General features: G+C 47.3%; 3 protein-coding genes across 7 annotated transcripts; 2 read left to right on the top strand and 1 right to left on the bottom strand.

Moving 5' to 3' along the window:
- Positions 1 to 962: 962 nt before the first annotated feature.
- On the bottom strand, positions 963 to 12,300 carry ncoa4 (nuclear receptor coactivator 4). Of its 5 annotated transcripts, none has more exons than XM_084948021.1 (11): positions 12,139 to 12,300; positions 8,186 to 8,309; positions 5,262 to 5,402; positions 5,093 to 5,181; positions 4,682 to 4,790; positions 3,335 to 3,415; positions 3,135 to 3,260; positions 2,360 to 3,049; positions 1,997 to 2,278; positions 1,814 to 1,912; positions 963 to 1,735 (listed from the first exon to the last, which is right to left on the bottom strand). In XM_084948021.1, exons 1-11 carry the CDS (start codon positions 12,174 to 12,176, stop codon positions 1,730 to 1,732), a joined length of 1,785 nt encoding a protein of 594 aa, XP_084804147.1. In that variant the 5' UTR covers positions 12,177 to 12,300; the 3' UTR covers positions 963 to 1,729. The 5 variants fall into 5 exon arrangements, with proteins under 5 accessions (XP_084804147.1, XP_084804144.1, XP_084804145.1 ...); XM_084948018.1 differs by having other exon boundaries at positions 2,360 to 3,052; positions 3,135 to 3,263; positions 12,139 to 12,299; XM_084948019.1 differs by having other exon boundaries at positions 3,135 to 3,263; positions 12,139 to 12,299.
- A 2,840-nt stretch (positions 12,301 to 15,140) lies between these two features.
- On the top strand, positions 15,141 to 19,261 carry yipf3 (Yip1 domain family, member 3). Its single transcript, XM_084947981.1, has 9 exons — positions 15,141 to 15,365; positions 15,933 to 16,142; positions 17,534 to 17,640; positions 17,723 to 17,768; positions 17,970 to 18,062; positions 18,143 to 18,274; positions 18,449 to 18,562; positions 18,684 to 18,807; positions 18,963 to 19,261. The coding sequence occupies exons 1-9, from the start codon at positions 15,300 to 15,302 to the stop codon at positions 19,082 to 19,084; spliced, it is 1,014 nt and encodes a 337-aa protein (XP_084804107.1). The 5' UTR covers positions 15,141 to 15,299; the 3' UTR covers positions 19,085 to 19,261.
- Positions 19,262 to 20,516: 1,255 nt separating this feature from the next.
- dnph1 (2'-deoxynucleoside 5'-phosphate N-hydrolase 1) lies at positions 20,517 to 22,538 on the top strand. Its single transcript, XM_084947982.1, has 4 exons — positions 20,517 to 20,771; positions 21,789 to 21,860; positions 21,934 to 22,044; positions 22,124 to 22,538. The coding sequence occupies exons 1-4, from the start codon at positions 20,636 to 20,638 to the stop codon at positions 22,237 to 22,239; spliced, it is 435 nt and encodes a 144-aa protein (XP_084804108.1). The 5' UTR covers positions 20,517 to 20,635; the 3' UTR covers positions 22,240 to 22,538.
- The last annotated feature ends 129 nt before the right edge of the window (positions 22,539 to 22,667 follow it).

Below are 22,667 nucleotides of genomic sequence, written 5' to 3'. Positions count from 1 at the left end.
CCGAGCCTCGAGCTGTTCACGTCTGAGTATAAAAAAGTTTCAGGTCGAACAGGTCAGCTGACATTTGGGGAGTCAAACTGGTTTCAGTTCCAGCTGATCAGCTGACACAGGTGCATGTTCCTCTCTCAGGTGTACCTGAGTGTCTCGCTGCCTCCGTCCTAGGGCTGTTCGATATAACGATATATATCGGATGACGATATAAAAACGTCGTTTCATTTTATGCTATCGTTTGTTTCGTGGTGTCGCAAAATAAACTGTTTACGGCAATATTTGTTCATGGTTTTGATGTCACTGTAGTGGCTGTATTAATTTATTAAAGTTCTCTCTTTCTCTTATATTTAATATAACCACACTACGGACGGACAAGCGCCTGTTTTCATGCGTTGTCGTTAGCAACAACGACGGTAACAGCATCGTGTGTCCGCTTGTTTATGTTCCACATAAACCTTTCACAATAAAGCTCAAGATCCTGTTGAGACTTTTCAAAATAAACTGAATCACGTGAAAGAGCAGATTATTTATGGATGAGAATTAAAAAAGAGCCGCCAGGTGCTAAAAAATAAACCTTAGACTCAAACGTTAGAACAGGCTTTTCCCCGCAGCACGCCGTGGAATAAATACTCACAAAGAAAACGGCGCCGTTACAACTTATGTCTAAAAATGTATCGTTTCATGCATCGGTTAAAACACTCGACTCCACTTCCCGCAAGTCGAGCTGCCCGAGATTCACAGAATTTACAGAAAATGTTACATTTTTGTGATTTATATCGTTATCGGGACGATAGATGTCTTGTATCGGGATATGAGATTTTGGTCATATCGCACAGCCCTACTCCGTCCTGTTTAAATAAACATCGAACACAAAATCAAACCGCTGCGCTGGGCTCAGTGTCACAGCCAGTTTGAACACAGATACACCTGGAAACTACGGGTACCTTACAGTGATGTCACAGACACAGTGATGATGTCAGAAAACTTTATTACTGTAGAGAATCACAGCAGGAAAAAAGTGATGACATCACATCTATATGTGATAAAGCCCGCCCCCCCACTGCCTCACATGAGAGCTGCAATGGAAAGCACCAATCGCTGACCAGAGTCACGTGACCAGCCTGCACAGCTTCTTCCAACAAAGCACTCTGGGAAACCGAGTCCCTCTTATGCCAACAAACCATGTTACAGGATGGAAGCCTGCAGGCCAGACAGGAAGTGAGTCTCTGATGTCAGCAGGTTTTAGAAAAACAAAAATGTGGTTAAAGGAAGTGACATCAGTCGTATTATAAAATAAAGTCTAATTTATGTTTAAAATACACCCCACGCACTCTTCCATATAGTCCCGCCCCCTCATCTCTTCCACAATAAGTGAAACACTCGCAGCTCTAAATGCTGATTATTGATTGGTGACTGATCGGTTATTGATTAGAAGCTGAAACGTCTCACCACACCCTCTGTAGCCATATGAACTTTCACCTGATGAAACTGCTGAGGCCCCTTTCAGAGTCCTACATCCTGCTTCCTGCCACGTTAATCAAAGGGCAAGCTACATCTGAAAGGGGCTTTAGGCTGTTGCTGACTGGCGATCAATGGTGGGTGGCGGCACTGCATGATGATGTCACAGAAAGGAGAAAAAGGCATCAGCGACGACGGTTAGACAGATGAGATCGTGTGCGCTGATCAGCGATAAAGTGACTCCAGAAGAGAAGAAGAAGCATCGTCGTCGTCGTCATCATCACATCTGCAGGAGACACAGGTGAGACAGGCAGACCCAGACAGACCCACATACACACCACGTCACACGGTGCAGGTGACTCACCTGTACGGGAGATCTGTGCAGCCACTTCTCTTTGTCTCCGCCCACCTTCATGCAAGAGAACAGGTCACACATGGTGGGCAGCGCCACAGAGAGGCGTTCCTAAACAGGAAACAAGAAGCAGTCAGGAAGCCGGAAGCGAGCAGCAACCAAACCACGTGTGTGTTCAGCTCCAGCTGTGCTCACCTGAGCTTGACTCCTCTTCCTCAGCAGCCACTTGTCCTCTTCCTCCTCCTCCTGGGGCGGCACTGCGGAATCGGGCGCTGGGCTCTTCCGTGGAAATAGCCACAGGTCCGTCTCCAGGGGGCTCTGGAAGAGAGACGAGGAGGAACCGTTCTCCTCCCGGCTCGCCTTCTCCTCCTCAGCTGCCACCCAGCCGGAGAGCGAGGAGGTGAAAGCCTGCAGAGGAGAGCTGGAGGGAGTGGCGCCGGTGCTGGGGTGGAGCCACGCCTCCAGGATGGCCTGAACCTGTCAATCAGTTGATCAATTAATCAATCACCTAATTCTTACTGAAGTGTCACAGCAGAGCTGACTCTGATCGGCTCTTACCTTCTGTTCCTGCTCTCGGTGGAAGGGTGTGGCCGTGGCGTTCTTGGCAGTGGGCGGGGTGTTCTTGGGGACGCCATTCTTGTCGCGGTCCTCCTGCTGCAGCAGCCAGCGGCTCAGCGCATCCTTGCCGCAGTTCTCCTCGCAGACGCAGGCCGAGTAGGCGGAGCAGAGCTCGTTGGCGCGGCAGGTCTGCAGCGTCGGCGGCGTCTTCTGCAACCACACCTCCAGAGACGCTGGCATCGACACGGGGGCGGGAGAAGTGGGCGAGGTGGTGCCTGAGGTAGGCGTGGTCTTCAGGCACTTGAGCTTGCCGAGGTTTTCAATCTCCACTGCGCTGATGGTCTGACAGCACGACGAGCAGTCGCCGATTGAACGGCTCACTGGCGACAGCCAATCATCGGTTGACCAGCTTTCCTCAAACGGCTTAAAGACACGCTGCCAACGTTCGGCGTCCGACATGGTCTCCATGGCAGCAGTAGGCGGGGTAAGAAGCCAGTCGTTCAGCTCCTCCTCCTCAGCTGCGGCGGACAGCTCCGTTTCGTCAATCTTCTCGATGGAGAAGGAGGAGCTACAGCTGCTGACGCTTCTCTCCCGGTTGGGGGAGTGGTCTTGAATAAGCCACGCCTCCAAGTCCCTGAGCTGACCCCAGGCTTTCATGAAGTTCATGGAAGCCATCACGGGACAGGAAGTCTGCTACAGAAACAGGAAGTAAAGCAGGTGAGAGGCACGGCCTGAGGTCAGAGCCTGTTCTCAGGTAACACACCTTAGCGCTCACCTTACTCTCCTTCTGTGACAGCAGCCAATCCTGCGGGTCTGTGCAAGACTGATAGCCAATGGGAGCGAAGCTGTTGGCGGGTTGAGATTCTAGCAGCCAATCGCTCAGAGAGGAGGGCTCAGCCATCTGCTGAGAGGGAGACGCAATCAGCATCACCTTGCTTTCATCACTATCGCCATCACCACCAGGACGCAACTTACCTGCTTCTTCGCTGTGATTGGACAACTCTGCACCTGAGGTCTCAGGTGGGTGGAGCTCTGAGAGGACATACCCTCCACAAGCTGTAAACAGGAAGGAGAGAGAACACACCTGAAAGATCCACTAACACAGTGTGTTACCTGTGTGTGTGTGTGTAGGGATGGGTACCGGTATCCATCCGGATACCGGTACCTGGATACGGTAGTAACCAGACCGAAAAGCAGCGCACATTTCGGTGCTTCATTTCGGTGTTTTTTTTTCCTGAGCTGTGATACACTTTAGATTCTAGCCAATCATTTTACCTTTCCGAGGATAGTAGGCGGGTCCAGGTGTGTGTTCTTTTAGAGCAGAGCTACAGATTAAAAATGCCCAAGGCGAAGCGGTCAAAGTCTGGCTGTACTTCACAGCAAAAGATGTAAACTCAGCAGCCTGCAACAAGTGCTTTAAGCTGATACTGTGATACTGTCAAAGGAGGCAACACCTCGAATCTGATGAAACACCTGGCGACGCATAGTGTTTTTTTTTAAAAGCCGAGAAATGCACCGTATTTGATAGCTTGCTGCGAGACCTCACACCGAGCACATCTACTGCGGGTGTGGTGCCTGTTACTGACCCGGAGTTAGCGACATCCCCCAAAAACCCAAAGAGGAGAGTCCTGGCCCCTAGCCCTGCCAGTGTAGCAGAAATGATGAGGATGATGATGCAGCAGCAGCCGTTCTTCTCTGCGTGAGTAGCTTAATGTTGTTCGTGTGTAATTTACGTTGAGTAGGCTAACCACGTTATTACATTAATGCATGTAAGGTGAACTAGCAAACATCATCATAGCTACATGCGGCTGTCTTCTTGTTTGATGGCAGATGCTCCCTTCACCCTGGCCAAAAAGGCTAAAATGACCAAAGAAAAAATGGAAAACAGCTAAACATGAGAGGTTTTTGGACAAAGTTTGTGTTTTTTCCATTGTTTAAGCACCGGCACCGTTTCAAAAGTACCGGTTTGGCACCGGTATCGGATAAAACCTAAACAATACCCATCCCTATGTGTGTGTGTGTGTGTGTGTGTCCTGTGTGTCCGTCGTGTGTGTGTGTGTGTGTGTGTGTCCTGTGTGTGTGTGTGTGTCCTGTGTGTGTGTGTGTGTCCTGTGTGTGTGTGTGTGTCCTGTGTGTGTGTGTGTGTGTGTGTGTGTGTGTGTGTGTGTGTGTCCTGTGTGTGTGTGTGTGTGTGTGTGTGTCCGTCCTGTGTGTGTGTGTGTCCTGTGTGTGTGTCCTGTGTGTGTGTGTCCTGTGTGTGTGTCCTGTGTGTGTGTGTCCTGTGTGTGTGTCCTGTGTGTGTGTGTCCTGTGTGTGTGTTACCTGGGCGTTGATGCTGCCAAATGAGGTGATGGCCTGCTTCAGAGAGCGAGAGTCGGCATGGAAACTCAACTCAGGTGTTTCCTCTGGAGTGAGACTCAGAGAGGACAACCTGCACACACAGGAGAAGACAATAAGATCACATGACTGCACCGCACCTGACACACATGCCTACAGGTGAGAGTCTACAGGTAAAACCAGCTCAGTATGTCAGTAATCTGATTACATCAGCCTTTAGCACAGATGTAATCACATTAGACAGTGAAATCCTGACTGCATGCCTTAACTGAGGGTGTGCAGACTGGGACAGCTACGCCAACAGGTGAGAGCACCAGCAAGGAGAACAGACCGCTCAGGTGTGAACGCGCCCACAAAGCTGTGTGTGTGCATGTGTTTGTGCGTGTGCGCCCGTACTTCTCCATGCAGCTGGTCAGCTGGTTGTTCAGGTCGTTGCTGCTGGAGTTCTGCAGCTGGTAGGCGATCACGTCAAACTGACCTCGGAGCTGCAGCACAGACACAGCACAGGTAAGCAGACAGGTAAACAAACAGTCAACACAGGTAAACAGGCCCCGCCCCCAGTTACCCGGTGCAGCTGGTGCAGCTGCTGTTGCAGAGTTTCCGTCTTCACTTGTTCAAGCAGCTCAATCTGACCCAGCAGCCACACCTCCCTGCAGCGCAGCGCCTCCTGCTGGCGGCTCACGCAGCTCTGCAACTCCGAGCGCACCTGAGGGGACGCACAGGTGAGACGTGTTAAGCAACACCTAAACGTGAAATGTTCAGTAACCAAACAGATTCTTCCAGAGAAAAACAAAACAAAACAAAAAAAACAACCAACAGGCGCTCATTTCTGCATCTTACACGTATTTTAAACCATATGATGCCTGCAGGTGGGGAGGGAGGATATGGTCTCTATGGTCTTAAATCTGGGATCTCGGCCGTGCTTCACTGCAAATTCACTAAATGTTGTCCTTGGTGTGAGCTTCACCTTGCAGGCTCTGATACGTTTGCTCCTCTAAGTGCAAATTTCACCAGAAGTCTCCACTGACGATAGGTTAAACACAGTGACTCAGAGCGAGTCATTTCTGAGGTGATAGGTCAGCGTGTGTGTGTCCAGATTTATAGCTGTACAGTAAAAACAGGTGAACAAAGACACCTGAGGCTGAGGTTTAAACTGCTGCAGGCTAATCAGAGTCCTCCATGCCCACAGTGACCGTGAGCTCAGCCTTCAGAGAAGCAGTGAGGCTCCGCCCCTTCTCCCCAACAGACAGATCGATCTAAAACACCGACGATGCCGTGAAGTAAGACTATCTCGATATTCTTTAGTTGGATGGTGATATACGATATATATCTCGATATTTTTAAAGTCAAAGTAAGAACAAAAAGAGTTCTTAGTCACAGCTGTGTCCCAGATGTCACACAGGCACTTTTATTAACATGCAGAGCAGGTGTAGATGAAAAATTACTCAGAAATAAATGATCAGCATTTATTAAATAATAATTCTCCATAAATGAAATAAAACAATGTTGTTTTTGTGCATAACAAAAAGCTCACAAATGTGCAGTCAAAATGTAAACTAACAGACGCTGAGCATAATAACAAAGGTTTCACAGCTACTGCGTGACCGTCAGCCTGGAGTTTGAAATCCGCTTCGTAACCACGTCTCTTAACAGGTGCCGTCTTTGGTCCTTATACACACACAGTACGGTAACATTACGCTGAAGCAGAGTACGTATCACTCCGCGGGGCTCCTCAGCAGCCGTAATGCTCCAACAATCCATCAAGCAGTGCGGCTCCGCAGCTTAGCAAAGTAGTACTAAAACATTTTTGACAGATTGCTGAGCGCCGTGCAGCACAGAAAATCGGTTTGCGGTCAGTAAGCACAACCAGAATTCATACATAAGGCACACTGTCGATTTTTGAGAAAATTAAAGGATTTTAGGCGTCAACGCGTTAGCCCGGTTAGCTTGTTAACGCCGTCCAGCCTCCACGCACGGGGCGATCCGCGGTAACTTGTTAACAGAGATTTGCTCCGTTAATGCAGTTATGGCGTTAACGTCACGCTGACAGCACTAAAATAGTCTCCAAATGTTTTCTTTTTACCGACCAGCTCCTCTTCGATAGCTGCCGTGTCCGTCCTGTCGTTGCCTGCAGGTGAAGCGAAGGGGGAGGGGGAGTTGTGTTCAGCGAAGGAGAGGCGAGGCCGAGTAGAGACAAAAGTGGACGAAAGAGAGGCAAACTTGCGGCTCCACAAGTATAGTCATAACGTAACATAGACTATATCGATATAAACGATATTGTCACATGTCATATCTCGTATAAAAATATATCGATATATTTAAAAACTCGATATATCGCCCAGTCCTAACGTGAAGCCTCGCAGCGCTGCGGACAGTCATGTGATCACAGAGCGTAAACAAAGCTTTTTGTTAATAAAGTTTTTTCACACGGACACGCGAGCTCCCCCTTCCTGTGGAGGTGGATCAGCTGACAGGTTAAAGTAAAACAGCCTGTCCTGTTGTTTCTGCTCAGTTTAAATAAAGTTTATCTCACAGAAAAAAACAAAACATCACGGAGCTGAGATCAATCCAACCCCGATAATGAAGCTGTGAGTCCCTAACCAACGCGCATGGACGCACACCTGAGCCGGAGCCTGAAGTTTTACCTGGAGATAAAGTATGAAGTCCAGCACGTCGCACTTCACTGCTCTCACCTCCTCTGAGCTCCTCTCACCTCCTCTGCAGGCTTTATAACCCGCCTCGCCCTGACCCTCCTCTTCCTCTCCCTCACCTGTGGCTCAGCTGCAGACAAAGGCAGGATTTCAGGTGGTTTCAGCCTTGCCGAGTCAGCAGTGATGAAGATGATGATGGAGGAGTGATGACTAACTGCGATTGGTTGGTCTCAACAGGTAAATCCTCAGGTGTTTAAAGCTCAAGTGATTCACGGTTTGATATGAAAAACAGGGGGCGTGGCACAGAGCCAGCTGAGTGGTCGCAGCAGTTTAGCAGGACAAGTGTTTCACCGTAAAATGATCTGGGTGTCAATAAAGTTTCAAGCAGCTCCATTTGGTGGCAGGTAACTAACGCACTGATCAGGACAGCAGGTAGTAAACGTGTGAGCTGATCCAGGTTTCAGCAAGGAGCTTCCTGTGAATCAGCTGACCTGCACTCCCTCCCATCTGCAGCTCAGCAGGAAAACATTTTACAAACTCACGTGAGCTTATCAGCAGTTCAGTTATTGATCACTGATCAATTGTTCTCATCCAACACAGACTTGCTGGGCACAAACTTTATTGATCGACTGAAATGAATCGTTTGGTTCAGTCTGCCAACGCATTTCCTGTGTCGTGGCATGTCGAACACATTTGTGCCGTTACCATCTGATCTTCTGAAAGGGCATCTTCCTGTTCTTGCTTTAAAATAAATACCTTGGCTTGACTGCACTGGTCATGTGACACTGAGGTTATCACACCTTAAAGCACTTCCTCTTCAGAGAGAGGAGGCACTCACCTCTCTGGCATTCTCCCTCAGCTGCTGCTCCGCCTTCATCACGGCGCCGATGGCGTCCTCCAGCTGATCCTGGGCCTGCTGGCACTGCTTCAGGCCACTCGCCGCCAGCACCTCCAGCGACATCCTGGACAGAAAACAGGAAGTGGAGACAGCACGGTGATTTCACTGAAATTGACGACTGACTTTAAAGTGTGCTCAGGATTAGAGCAGGGCGATATGACCAAAAATATTTATCACGATATACATTTGAAAATTTGCGATAACGATATAACTGACGATATAATTGACACGAGACAAAATACTTCACGACTCCACAACTTTTTTAGTGCTAAAACAAACATCAATGTATTTTCACTTAAACAAGCAGCTGTTTTTTATGTGCATTCAAGTTATATAAACATTTAACAGTTGGTAGCTTAGCAAAGTCGTACTGAAACATTTAACAGATTTTCGAGCGCCGTGTACATAAAATCGTTTCAAGTCAGTAAACACAACCAGAGTTCATACATAAGGCTCACGGGATTATAAGGGGCTCTGTCGACTTTCAGAAAAATCAAAGCATTGATTTTAAGTGTGCCGTATTTTCCAAACAACACGGTAATAACGACGGCCCGCTAGCATGCTCTACCAAAAATAGTGCTTTGTTGTGTATCTGACGGACGAAAGCTAAACCAGTTCCACCACTGAAGCTGCAGCATTTTTACAAACCAGTTCTGGTTCATCCGTTTCATTCAACGATCCGCTTTCGCTCTTCTCATTCTCTGTCGCCGCCATGCTTTTTCCGCCATGTGCGTTTTAACCATATTCTATCGCCATATTTCATTTTCTTATCGTTGCCCAACATTATACCGGTATTACCGTGAATGGTATGATATGGCCCAGCCCTACTCAGGATTACACGCTTTAGGACCTCGCTTTATTTCTACACCATCATCTTCCTCGCCCGTGACCTCAGGGGGTAATAATAGCCGCCGCGGTCACACAGCGAGCTCTGCGGCTCCTCTGAGTCACTCACACAACAACAGTAAAGCTTTCCATAGAAGCTCCTCCTGTTCAATCAGCTGTTTGTGGACGCTGCAGCATTGTGTTCCGTGATTGGTCAGAGGGTCGCGGCTCGCCACAAACCAATTAGATTAACCCATCACTAGCGCGCGCGCACACACACACACGGAAGTAATGAAAGACACTAAAGCGGTGGTCTCCAACCCCCGGGCTGGTCCGTGAGTCGTTTGGTTTTTATTGATATTTTCTTATCATTTTTATCGTTAACTCGGTGTCCCTGGGTCTTTTCCCGTGTGTTATGATCTTCTTTTTTTGGTACCGGTACTGGCTTTATTTTGTTGTATTTATCCACGACACCTTAAAGGCTGGTCCGTGAAAATATTGTCAGATATAAACCGGTCCATGGCGCAAAAAAGGTGCTAAAGTACTTTAAATAGCCCTATGAACTACTTTACAGGAATACTCTGTTTGCCATTATTAGTACAAAGTACATGCATTCCTGAGCATGTGCAGAAACCCTCCACAGTGAACTGTTAATCAGCTGTTAGAGGGGGTGGGGTCTCAGGGTGCGGCAGTGTCTTAGTATCAGCTGTAAACAGACGCTTGTCGGCAGCTGATAACCCTCACTGTGTGACCTTTGACCCCAGCTCAACTCTCACCCACTTCCTGTGTGATAATCAGCTGATCAGCAGAACACAGGCTAACAGCTGGTACTGATCATTTCTCATCAGCGTTAACTTTTCCTTCACAACACGTCTGAACTTCATATGGAAACTCATTTACTGACACAACTTATTAAAAGCTGAAGGAAACACGCCGGATCAAAACCTGTGTGTGTAATAATGTGTAACACCTGTGGGCTTAGCTGACTGACATTATGATATAAAACCTGTTACATCCAGACTTTATTTATGACCTGACAGGTGAACTAAAGAACTATGAACGAGACCGACTAGTTCCTGATATTTACCATCAATAACGACTGATGGTTGAGGAAGCGAGCTCTATTTTTAGAGCAGTGCTGGAATTTATTTCTTTGTCTGCAGAAAAAATAAAGCCCCTGAGGAAGTTTCTCTCACACACACACACAAACCTGCTCTCATTTCTTCTACTGTAAATCAACTGCATGCCTGAACCTGCAGGTACTGACTTGATTGATCAGTTAATGCAGTCAGAACACTGACAGTCTGTCACCAGTGAAATGAAAATGACTGCATTATAGGGATTGATTTTGTGGTGTCAGCGCTCCTGCAGGCTGTAAATACAACACCAGCTCTCCGTGCACTCTACCAGCACCAACAGGGCCTCCTGCTGCTTTCAGCACCTCCTTTAGGAATATGAAAAACAACTAAAATGTCAACATGGGAAGCTTTTCTTCGTCACCTGTCACATAAACGAAACTGACACGCAGTTAAAGGGCGGCTCGAGGAACCAACTCATAAGAAAATACACAATTTCTCCGTCAATTACGAATGCAGCACAAGTCCGTCTCTTTCGGTTCCTGTTTTATAACCACCGCCTCATACAGAGTGGAATACAGTCGGTAAACCGCGGGGTTTTACCTGATGCTGACTCAGTGTCGGTAAAACTGCAGGAGTATAGCTCCGTTTCAGCCGCAGGCAGTCTCGCTCAGAGCCGGCGTTTCTGGTGTTTTCTTCTACAGCTCACGGGAGGAGGAGCCACAGCCCTCCATTACTGCCTGCCGGCCGGCACGTACGCGTTAAGCTACAGAGCGGGGGCTTGGAGGCTAAGCCAATGGAGGAACAGTTCTACGAGAGGCGTGGTTTAGAGAGAACCCAGTCTTACCACTGGGTAACCACTAGCCGAGGGCGGGGCTGGCGAGGGGCCCCCGCTCCGGGTCCAGAGCAGGGAGGGGCCGGCCGGGGGCACCTAGGCGGATCCGCTGAACACATTCCAAAGGCCGAGATAAAGCGACGTATATCCGTCGATATCCGTGACATATTAACCACCGCAGCCAAAGTCCGCAGAATATTGTGTGCCGCGCAATAATCTGCACAGCTGACACAACAGCCGCACAAACTCTTCCCTCTGTTGCACCTTCTTTGGTTTAAATTAAGTACTTCCAGGGTGACTTTAGGACGACGTTTTGTAACAACTCATAAGCATCAGCGTGTTTGGGTTAAGCCGAATTACAGAGTGGATCCCAGAAATACATAATATGTAAAAACGAATTTCATACAAAGTAAAACAAGCGAACGGAGCAGCAGGAGATAAAAATGCATGTTTTTTAAAGCTAGTCTGGTTTAAAGGCTCACAGCAACAAATACAGCGCGTTAAAACTGCTACAAACCCAAAAGCTGTCAAGTGTAGCAGAATCATTTTAACACATTAAATTAAAAAGGATGACCTCTGACCCCTCCGAGTTTATTTTTAACATTTCGGAACGAGGTTACAGTGTTCTGGCTAACGCGGCTAGCGTCTGTGGCGCCTTTAACCTTCGACAGAAATTATACCGAACCGCGCCAACAACACAGTTTACTCAGAGTCACACAATCAACCAGCTTCTCTCGGGCTGAGACGCTAACTGCGTGTTTTAAAGCAGCGGTCCCCAACCCCCGGGCCTCGGACCGGTACCGGTCCGTGAGTCGTTTGGTACCGGGCCGCGAGAGTTGAGGCTCAGGTGTGAAATGTATGGTTTTCGGGGTTTTTATCGGTTTTAGCGTTATTTTGTTATCGTTTTTATCGTTAACTCTGTTTTCCTGGGTCTTTTCACGTGTGTTACGAATAAATCTTCTTTTTTTCGGTACCGGTACTAGTTTTATATTGTTGTATTTATCCGCGACACCTTAAAGGCCGGTCCGTGAAAATATTGTCGGGCATAAACCGGTCCGTGGCGCAAAAAAGGTTGGAGACCGCTGTTTTAAAGGATCACCGAGGAGCTAACGGCTAACAGCTCCTCGGGGAGCCGCTCCGCGTGTCGCCGCACTCACCTGGAACCTTTACCGTGGACTCTCCCTTTCGATATCATTAATGATCCGCTCGGTTCGGCAACACGACAGCCAGAGCAACGGTACGGAAAATGAATCCAATGTCCCCACCGCGTCAAGGAACAAGAACCACAGAGGGCGGAGAAGTGTCGCGAGAAATAGCAAACTATCGTGCAGCGCGAGACAGCGTGAGGCTGCCCCCTGCTGGTGAGACTAGGACACAGCCGGTAACTGTAGCCCTCTGACATTATAGTCCAAAGGTAATGAACTAACATCGGAAAAGGTCCACTTTGAGAAAATGCCTTGAAGCGCAGGTCTTTTGTATGTCCCTCCATCTGCAGTCATGTCACGACTTTGCAATACTGAATCTCGATTAGCCACAGCTCCTGACAAAGCCATTCATACAGAGATCAGATCTTAAAGTTAGAGCAAGCTAGTTATGTGGCTAAACTCAGCTCTGAGGGGATTGACGACGGCAAAGACGCCTGGTACATTTCTCATCACGTGATAAGTCACAACAATAAAGATCGCATAGTCTTTGATTGCTCTTTCACATTTCAAGGCCAATGTCTAAATAAGTACCTGTTACCAGGGCCGATCCTTGGGCCAACACTTCTTGGTGTTCTGTTGTGTTTTAGGCAGCGTTCAGCAGACTTATCCCTGCACTTAGCTACTCAGTCACAGACTTGATTCTTTCTGCTGCCTGTACACCACTGATATAACATTTGAGCATATGTAACAGGGTCATAAATCACATATTGTTATAATTACACAAAATGTGTTCTAAACCCCCAAACTGCTCCTTTTATACCTGACTTTTAGGACCTCCAAGCCTGTAGTTATGTTCATTATCAGTTAGAGCCCCTCCTCATTCTTTTCTTCTTCTTCTTTGGTGCAATCCTATAAATACAATGTACCCCTTTTGCCTCTCCCCTTTTCTACAATTCCCCTGTGGGAGAGGTTGGTGTAATTTCTTTCCCAACACTGTAAAACACACATATAATTCATATTTAGCCACCTGGATGTTTCTGATTGCAATTTTAGTTCAATTATTGTCATTATTAAGCCTGTTTTTGTTAGATGTTAGAAGTGTGTAGTATGTGTGTATCATAAATGTGTTTTAGACGCCATAAATGCTAGCATGAATATATACTCCTTGCTAGCTTGGGAGCTGTGGTGGGTTGAGCTAACCCTCTTCCCCACTGTTTGTATTTGGTCGTAGGAGCTGGAGTGGGCAAATTATTTACTTGGAGGTCTTTCTTTCTTTTACCTCTTTTATCAGGTATGTCGGATTTCATGTTGTTGTTTTTGTTTTATCTTATGTCAAATATGTTACGTGTAAATGCATACTTTATGTTTAATGTAAAAATAAATGCCACCCTTTTCTACAATTCCCCTGTGGGAGAGGAGCTGGAGTGGGCAAATTATTTACTCGGAGGTCTTTCTTTCTTTTACCTTTTGTATCAGACACAACGCAGAATCACACTGGTTACACATATTAAAACTATTATCCTGTTCTACAATTAACATTCAACATTTTTGACCTTCTATATTTGACTTTAGACCTGTTGGGTTCATTTTGAGACAGAGAAGACAAACATGCTCAAAGTCATGAAGCAGTTGCAGGTTTAAGTTAAAAAAAACGTCTGACAAGTCTCTGCTCGCTCAGGAGACCCAAACCAACACAGAGCCTCAAACCCAGTAAGTGTTTTTGATCCCACCCAGTAAACCGGACACTAATGTGTACCGGAAACCTACGCGTACAGATCAGTATTTAAGGTTTGACTCTCATCATCCACTGGAGCATAAACTGAGTGTGATCAGGACATGAACAGGAGCGAACACCATCCCCACAGACACAGCAGCCAGGGAAGCAGAGGACATCACATAAAGAAAACCTGTAGTGATCCCGTATGTGTCAGGAGTATCAACTGAGATGAACAGAATCAACTTTTTGGGAATTACTTACCTGGATAATTGAGCATCAAGATATGTTTCCAAATCTTTAAAAAGACACATAAATAAGCGTGCTGTTGGAGCTCACTGGACCAGGATTAAAGACAACTTGGCATTAATCAGCTCTCAGAAGTGATGTGTGACTGTACAGTGAACCATCAGAAAATAACATCAGACCACTCAGAGCAGATTTAGTGTCACACGAGAAAGAATTCAATCTCTCCCTGACTGAGATTTAAAATGTGTATCTTCATCTTTTCTGATTGCTACATGTTGCTGATTTTACAGTTTTGCTTCAAACTGGAACCCTTTGTTCTCGACAAACATCATCTGCATGTCAGAGAAGAACGGGAGTGGTGAGCGTCTGTAAAACATCGATTTGTCACGAGTGGAATCTCAGGACATGAATCAGATATGATCAAATGAATGAGGGCTCAGTTAGCAATGATGGAAGGGTAAAATGTCGCTCATAAGTGTGCGTGCAATGATCTGAGAGGTAATGACGAAATAATGATGATGTCATCTTGTTCAATGAGTGTTTACATGAGTTTGTTCTAAAACAGAGTCAGTTATGAAATTTTGGAGCTGTAACCAAAGACTGGTTTGAAGTAAGGGATGTAGTATAATGAATTATGTACTTTTATTTATTTTTTTTACTTGTATTTGACTTTGTTTGATACATTTTAGTCTGCTGTCTATATTCTTTGTATCATGTGGCAATAAAAGTACTTTTGAGACAGTCTGACTGTTTTCAGTCCAGGTTTTAAATGCTGAATTTAATTGTAGGCAGAAGTCTTTAACCCAAATGTTAATGTTCATATAACCGTTTTGATGGGTTATGAGTTTCAACACATTTTTTGGTAACCTCAACTTTAAACATTAACTAAATTTTTTGGATAGACGCGGTTGTTCGTCCTGTTGAAGAGTCCTCTTCAGCAGTTTCTACTGTTTCATGTTCAAAACTACATAAAACATTCAAGCGGCAGCGAAACGCAACCCTCACCACAAAAAACTCTCACGGAAATATCGCGATATCTTCGACCTCCACGTCGACTGGGGATGTGGCGTCAGCCGGTGGGCGGGGCGTTCTACGGACCAAAACATCAGATTTTAGAAGCAGGAAAAGAAAAAGCTCCATCCGCGGATCCACCGACCGAACCACGGACACAGACTCCACCCCACGGAGAGCCGCTGCTGCTGTGGGGAAAATGTCTTCGGGCTCCGGGAGCAGGAACACGGAACCATGGGGAAGCTTCGACGATAACCTCATCCAGGTGAGCTACATGCTAACAGGCTAACGAGCATCCCAGCCGGCCTATAAAAGTAACAGCACCTGAGTGACGCTGCAGGTTAGCCCGAAACAGCGTACAGGTGAGCTCGCGAGGTTAAAGCACTGTGAGGAATCAAACCATGCTAACATGGTAACAGGAGACCCGAGAGCTAACAGGCTAACACCAGGCTAACCAGCGGCAGGCTGACCTGAGATCAGCCGACTGAACATCTGTAATCAGCTGGAAGCTCCTCTGATAAACTGATTAACAAACTGTTGGTCGGTTTAACGGATCGATCCCTACCTCAGTAAGACTCCTCTCCTGTCTCCTTTTATGTCTCCCATGTTTCCTCTCCTGTCTCCTATGTTTCCCTGTCTGTCTCCTTCCACATCTCCTATGTTTCCTTTTCTTCCAAGTCTCCCATGTTTCTTCTCCTGTCTCCTTTTACGTCTCCGTGTTTCCTCTCCTGTCTCCTTCCACGTGTCCCAGATTTCCTCTCCTACCTCCTTCCACATCTCCCATGTTTCCTCTCCTACCTCCTTCCCTCACTCTCGTGTTTCCTGCATTCAGGGCGGCGGCTCAGCGGTCATCGACATGGAGAACATGGACGACACGTCGGGCTCGAGCTTTGAGGACATGGGCGAGATGCACCAGAGGATGAAGGAGGAGGAGGAGGTCGCGGCAGAGGCTGCCGCCACCGAGGACGACGTGGCCGACGACGGAGAGTTCCTGGGCATGAAGGGGTTAAAGGGTCAGCTGGGCCGTCAGGTGGCCGACGAGGTGAGGCGGGGTTATCTGGTCTCAAACACTTGCAAACATTTTCTTCTTCTGTAGCTGTTAGCTGCTGTCACAGAGGCCAGCTGAAGCTCCTCTGTGCCACACAAAGACCGGCTCTGCCGTGATCAAAGTTTTCAGAAGGAAATTCAGGAGAAAGGTCTGTCAGCTAAAAAGATTTAATTTGTGTTGGCAGTTGAAATTGCAAGTTTAATCAGAATCAGAATCAGAATACTTTATTAATCCCTGGGGGAAATTATTTTTTGTTACAGTGCTCCATTATAAACCAACATTAAGACAAGACAGACAATACGCTAACTAAGAATAGTACAATAAATAACACAGCGCTGTGGATCTGTGTGTGAAATCAAGCATCTGGTTCACCAAAAGGATAACCCTCAAACGGGCAGCACAACTTTCTATCGTGAGACAAAAACAAAGGTTATCATGGCTATCTGGCTCCCACACAGACGCGGCAGTCGTGCTGTCTCCCTGCGAATCCTCCCCGTCCATCGTCCGGTATCTGCTCGCTTCTCTGTCAGAGACAGAAAAGGAAAACACCTACCTGCCTAGCCTTGATAATCTAATGTTATTATCCATTGTTCTTCTACTGACTCTAAGTTCAGGTTCAGAATATCTTGTTCGGACGCTCGAACCCAGAGACTTATTCTAACTATTATCTGTGTGTAAGCGTGTTGCGAACAAACCTCTGCAGTCTACGTCATTCCTACAGTTTATCAGTCCGGACAGTCACGCCGAACGAAGCTTTCAACCTTCAAAGGAGTGCCAACCCATACGAGCACATTTGCAGTGTGTATATAAATATAATTACAACAGCTTTATTTAGTGGAAAAAAAAAATCAACCCTAACAGCCCCTGGACGCCTCTGTTGTTACTTAGTGACGTCACTCTTACCGCTTTTTTCACTAGTACCTGCTCGGCTTCAGTCGTTTGACGTCAACGGTGACGACAGTCCTGTGACGTCGTTTTAATGTGACACAAACACGACACAACAGTGGAGGATGTCGAGGCGATGGTGCACCCGCTGCTCGGTCTGTGGCGTTCAGTCAGACCGGCGTCAGACGCCGCGGTGTTGGTTTGTGTGGCCACATTCCTTGTTGTCGGGTTTCAAAAAAGGCGGTTTTGATTTTCCTAAAGGAGTCGCTCTCATGACTCATCGGGTGAAGCCACTGACCGGCCAATCGGTGGGATGCAGTCTGTTGATGTTACATGTTTGGATCACCTCAGATCACTTGGAACCCTGGCCAAGCAGGTACTAAAGGTACTTTACCTGGTACCAGGTACTGCGGCTAAAAGCTGAGCCGAGCAGGTGTTAGTGGAAAAGCGCTAACTCGTTTCTTCTTCTCTGAAATGTTTTACCTGTGTGATGCGTTCAGGTGTGGCAGGCGGGCAAGCGTCAGGCCTCCAAAGCCTTCAACCTGTACGCTAACATCGACATCCTGCGGCCATACTTTGACGTAGAGCCGGTACAGGTGCGCAACAGGTAAGACTTCCTCCTTCCTGTCAGCTGTTTCCTGCTTTCTGTTGAGACTAGTGCTAACAGCTAATGGCTGACTCCCCCGCAGGTTGATCGAGTCGCTGATACCTGTCCGCATGATCAACTTCCCCCAGGTATGCATGAGTCTCTTTGTCGCAGTGTTAATGGCAGTCAGTGAGCAGGCTTAGCGCCTCCTGCTGGATCGGAGGCTGGAGCTGATGTTCGTGAGGGAGCTTAGTGGTGGAGATGCCGATAAAGGGTTCAAACGCGTCTCACTGCAGTTCGATGTTCAGATCCAGGTTTAGGTTCCTCTGACGCGTGTGCTTCCTGTGCAGAAGATCGCAGGCGAGCTGTACGGGCCGCTGATGCTGGTGTTCACTCTGGTGGCGATCCTGCTGCACGGCATGAAGACCTCAGGAACTGTCATCGTAAGAACACACACATGCACACACACCCTGTTCATGTTTCTTTGTCTGTTAAAGTGTTCTGTGTGTGTGTGTATTTGCAGAGAGAGGGCACACTGATGGGCACTGCTATCGGGACGTGTTTCGGTTACTGGCTCGGCGTCTCTGCCTTTATCTACTTCCTGGCATACCTGGTCAACGCTCAGATCACCATGCTGCAGATGCTGTCCCTGCTGGTAAGTCCTGGAACTGCAGACACACACACACACACACACACACACACACACAGAACAGGGTGGTGTGTTTTTGCTGTTCTCAGATGTGATTCAGGTTTCTGAGCCGCACCTGAATGCAGCCCTCCTCCTCCTACAAGATGTCATGTGACCTCACCTCCTGTCTCCCGTTGCCAGGGTTACGGCCTGTTTGGTCCCTGCATCGTCCTCCTCGTCACCTACAACATCCACTTCCACTTCCTGTTCTACGGGCTGTGGCTGCTGCTCGGCGGCCTGTCCACACTGCGCATGGTGAGCTTGTCGCTTCCCATCAGCCCCTGTGCCAGGACACTCTCCCTGTGTGAGCTCACCTGTTTGTGTGTGTGTGTGTGTGTGTGTGTGTGTGTGTGTGTGTGTGTGTGTGCACGCACAGGTGGCGGCGCTGCTCTCTCGGACCGTGGGTCAGACGCCACGGCTCCTCCTCTGCGGGACGCTGGGGCTCCTGCACATGCTCTTTTTGCTCTACCTGCACTTCAACTACCACACCATCGTAGAAGGTCAGAACCAGAAGCACAGAGACAGGTCTTTGTGGTTCTCCTGCTGCCGGTCCAGGGCGGTTCGGTCGGCATGGCGTCCTCTGTCTCGCTGGTTTTTATGCTTACTTCTGCACAGGTGTGTCTGACTCGTGTTTTCTCCTCCGTGTTTGTTTCAGGGCTGCTCGACTCCCTGGAAGGACACAACATGGCGCCCATGCAGCGGGTGGCCAGAGACGTGCCTGAGGTGATGCTCAACGCCACGGCGAGGAACCCGGGGATGCTGCTGAGCGCCTACTGAGGGGAGTGGGCTTCTGTTATGTCTGTGAAACTTAAACGCCTCAATTTAAAGACCTGCGCGCGCGTGTGTGTGTGTGTGTGTGTGTGGGGGGGGGCGCTGTTTTGTTTCTTCTCCGACCTTCACTTTTTGATTTATTGATCGTGTACATATGGGATAATAAAGGTTTCATCAAGTTCAGACTTCTTGTACTTCAGTTTTTCCAAAATGAAAGCCTGTATTTCAGAGTAATGTTCTGATGCATTCACAGCTGTGTGTTGTCACAGGTGAACAGGAAGTCAGCAGAAAACTCACCTGAGTCTACTTCAGATAAAAAAAACAAAAAGAGGTCACATGATGTGTGTTAAAGTGAAGATATTCATGATGTTTTGTTTACTCGATTTAATAACTAAAACTCAGAACAGACACATAAATATTTACAGCAACAGCACAAAAATATGAAACATGAACAGTAACAATTCTTTTCTCACTCCAAAAAGAAGTTGTATCATAAACAAAATTGCATTTTGTTATTTTCACAGTTTTCTTTTTCCTACATTTATATTTATGGAAGAGAAATGTTCAGTGTGAGTCACTGCCGTCAACAACCCCGAACACGAGTGCTACTGATCCAACACAAGCACCTTTCCAAGATAAACCACAAATCTTCTGGTTATGAACCCGAACCTGAAGATGTAGATTCAAATGTGTTGAGGCGCTTCTTTCGGGTCGTATCAATGAATTATTGTCTTTAATAAATACATGAAGATCTCCAGTGCTGTTTCACAATAGTGACACAGTCAATAATTCCAAATACAACAGCAGGGGATCAGAGGTCACCTCTCTGTGGAGTAAAGCTCTGCAGGGAAGCAGATGTTCCCCCACAGCTGTGCCAGAAAACTCCCGACAGGTGATCTACTGGCAGGCTGACAGCACCTGTAAACAACGCCAGGAGCCACATCCATCAAATAATATCTGTGTTTATGAATGACTGTGCAGGACGGCAACAGCTGTTTCTGACAGTGCGACAGAATCGGAGGAACTTTGTTTGTTTGCAAACTGCAAAAATCTGAAGCCTCCAAACTGGAAAAATATCCAGGCGGGAATACAGGGAGGGAGAATCGGAAACCAGCTGTAAAATACCTGTTAGTGGAAACACTTTTAGTGTGTCAGAGACCTTTGACAGCTGATGTTGTGCTTTGAAATGCCTTTATTTTGAAACAACAGACAGGAAGTTTGTCAGGACTAAACCACAGAAGAATAAGTTTGATTTTTAAATTTTATTTCACCCTAAACTCTGTCTGAGCCAATCAGAGTCTAAGCAGCCAATCACAGCAGTGGAAATAAACACCTGTGTGTGGTTATAGATACAGGTGGGGGTGACCCTCAGGTGTCAGACCCCGTGAAGGCACGTGATCCCGATGAGGAGGAGGAGGGCTGTTGACCTTTCACCTCCGTGACGTTCAGCTACCTGTCAGTCTGAGCTCAGGGCGCAGGCTCCGAGCACGGTCGCCTGTTTCCGGTGACGTATAGCGACAGCGCGGGAACCGTCAGTAGAGTCTGAGTAGAAACGGGATGAAGGTTTATTTCTGCGGCAGCATCCGCGGCGGGAGGGACGACGTGCACGTGTACCGGAGGATCGTGCACGCGCTACAGAGCTACGGGACCGTATTGACCGAGCACGTGAGCAGCGCCGAGCTCAGCGACAGAGGTCAGAGGTCACACACACAGAAAACTCATATGCTCATATGAACAAAGGTAGGACGATTTGCCACTTAATTATAGCTGTTAAAGTATGCTTGTACGTCACATTTACAAAGGTAGGACGGTTCGCCACTGAAGTTCGTGTTGTGCGCATGCGTAGAAACAACGGGTAGGATGGTTTGTCAGGTAGGATGGATTCCCAGAACACCGACAGTCAGAACGGTGCGCGTTCACATGAAAGGGGCGGGGCTAGCAACTCTGACCAATGGTGGAAGAAGAGGCTGGGAATCGATTTCTTTGATTCTTTTCGATTCCAACTGAGACAGTCAGAAATATCATAATTCTGATCATTTATCAGCACATCTCCATATTTTATGTCTGTGTATGAAAACAAAGCTGTGAGACTTCATCAGAGGTGTGAGCATTACAGCAGAGGCCTTCGTGGCAAAGTAACTGAGGATAAAAACATTTTCCTGCTTTGGCTTTTTATAGCAGATAACCTCAAAAATATTAAACTGAAGCAAACCATGAATCAGCATGTGAACATTACCTGATGCTGCTGAAGTGAAGCACAGCAAAGTTACAGACACAGCTGAGCAAACATTTGTTCAGTATTGAAGAGCAGAAATGAGGCTGTGATGTCAGAGGCCGACACACTGAACGCAGCAGCAGACTGGTGCCTGATAATAACAGCGCTTTGATGGTAAACTGGTCTCTGAGGACACAGAGGGAGAGAGAGCTGTGCAGGAAGTAACAGCCAAAGTCAGGGTGACGAGCTTTATCAAACGTGAAGCATCAGAGAGGGCGAGGTCACACCAGCACCTGCTGACCTCCAAGGTTAAAAAAAAAAAAAAAAAAAATCAAAATATTTCAGAAATAAAAGCATTTGCGTCACAAAAATGGGCGGAGTCACATTAACTGTATCCGATTTCCGGTTTGGTTTTCTGGTTCTGACCTTCAAAATAAGAGTGTGTGTGTTTGTGTGTGCGTTATGTCACTGAACTGCTGCACTATGATTGGACAGGAGAGAACAATGCAGCGTCCGGGGACCAGGCCATTCACAACCGAGACTTGGATTGGCTGCGTCAATCTGATGGTGAGAACCAATCGTTTTGTTGATCGTTGATCACGGAATTTGAGCCAGTGACCCATGTGACTTCTGACCTCAGTGGTCGTTGCCGAGGTGACGCAGCCGTCTCTGGGTGTTGGCTACGAGCTCGGTCGAGCCGTTGATATGAAGAAAAAAATCTTCTGCCTGTTTAGACCATCGTCAGGACGAAGTGAGTGCACTTCCTGTTTCCTCATTGACACGCTTCAACCTGGTTGGCTGCTTCGTGCTGACTTCCTGTTTCTGTGCAGTCCTGTCGGCCATGATCCGAGGAGCCACTGACGTCGAGAACTTTGTGGTGCGAGATTACAGCGAGGACGAGGTGGAGAAGGTTCTGGAACAGTTCTTCAGTAGCCTGAAAAACTGAAAGCAGCTGTTCCAGATGTGCATCGCCTTCCTAAATAAAGTGAAGCCCTGTGATTGGTCCATGTTTGTTAAAATCAAAGCAATTTCTTTTCCAATTGAGATCGTGAATGTTCTTCTGCTTTTAATGTGAAGGGACATGCTTCACGTGTCTCTGAGGTCATTTCTTGCTGAAATGGTCATTATGGTTCTGATGGTTTCAGGTGATTCTCTTCTATTTTTTTCCTGAAACTGTTTTAAATTCAAAGACTCTGATTTGGTTCATACTTAATGTAAAAGTTCATTAAAATACTCCGGACAGTCCGTTCTCCGGCTGATTCCTTGTTCACTGGAAGCTTGTTACAGGTGATTCAAACTGCATTACCCACAATCCTTTGCCGAGTTATCGCACAGAGGGAGGCGCAGCAGGACTCAGTTCCTGCGGCTACCAGC

Source organism: Perissodus microlepis, chromosome 13 (genome assembly GCF_051167445.1).
Source record: "Perissodus microlepis isolate ML-2025 ecotype Zambia chromosome 13, ASM5116744v1, whole genome shotgun sequence".
NCBI classification, from domain to species: domain Eukaryota; kingdom Metazoa; phylum Chordata; class Actinopteri; order Cichliformes; family Cichlidae; genus Perissodus; species Perissodus microlepis.
Note: the sequence above shows the minus strand (reverse complement) of the source record. Positions and strands in the feature narration are given on the sequence as shown.

Bases quoted from the DNA above. Each gene is read 5' to 3' on its own strand.
- yipf3 (XM_084947981.1), top strand. From the start codon at position 15,300: ATGTCTTCGGGCTCCGGGAGCAGGAACACGGAACCATGGGGAAGCTTC. The intron at 18,063-18,142 runs GTAAGAACACAC...GTGTATTTGCAG, and splicing joins AGACCTCAGGAACTGTCATC to AGAGAGGGCACACTGATGGG. The intron at 18,563-18,683 runs GTGAGCTTGTCG...GTGCACGCACAG, and splicing joins GCCTGTCCACACTGCGCATG to GTGGCGGCGCTGCTCTCTCG.
- ncoa4 (XM_084948018.1), bottom strand. From the start codon at position 12,176: ATGATATCGAAAGGGAGAGTCCACGGTAAAGGTTCCAG. The intron at 8,310-12,138 runs GTGAGTGCGGCG...TTTTCTGTCCAG, and splicing joins GTCCACGGTAAAGGTTCCAG to GATGTCGCTGGAGGTGCTGG. The intron at 5,403-8,185 runs GTGAGTGCCTCC...GCGTCCCCTCAG, and splicing joins TGAGGGAGAATGCCAGAGAG to GTGCGCTCGGAGTTGCAGAG.
- dnph1 (XM_084947982.1), top strand. From the start codon at position 20,636: ATGAAGGTTTATTTCTGCGGCAGCATCCGCGGCGGGAGGGACGACGTG. The intron at 20,772-21,788 runs GTCAGAGGTCAC...ATGATTGGACAG, and splicing joins CGCCGAGCTCAGCGACAGAG to GAGAGAACAATGCAGCGTCC. The intron at 21,861-21,933 runs GTGAGAACCAAT...TTCTGACCTCAG, and splicing joins TTGGCTGCGTCAATCTGATG to TGGTCGTTGCCGAGGTGACG.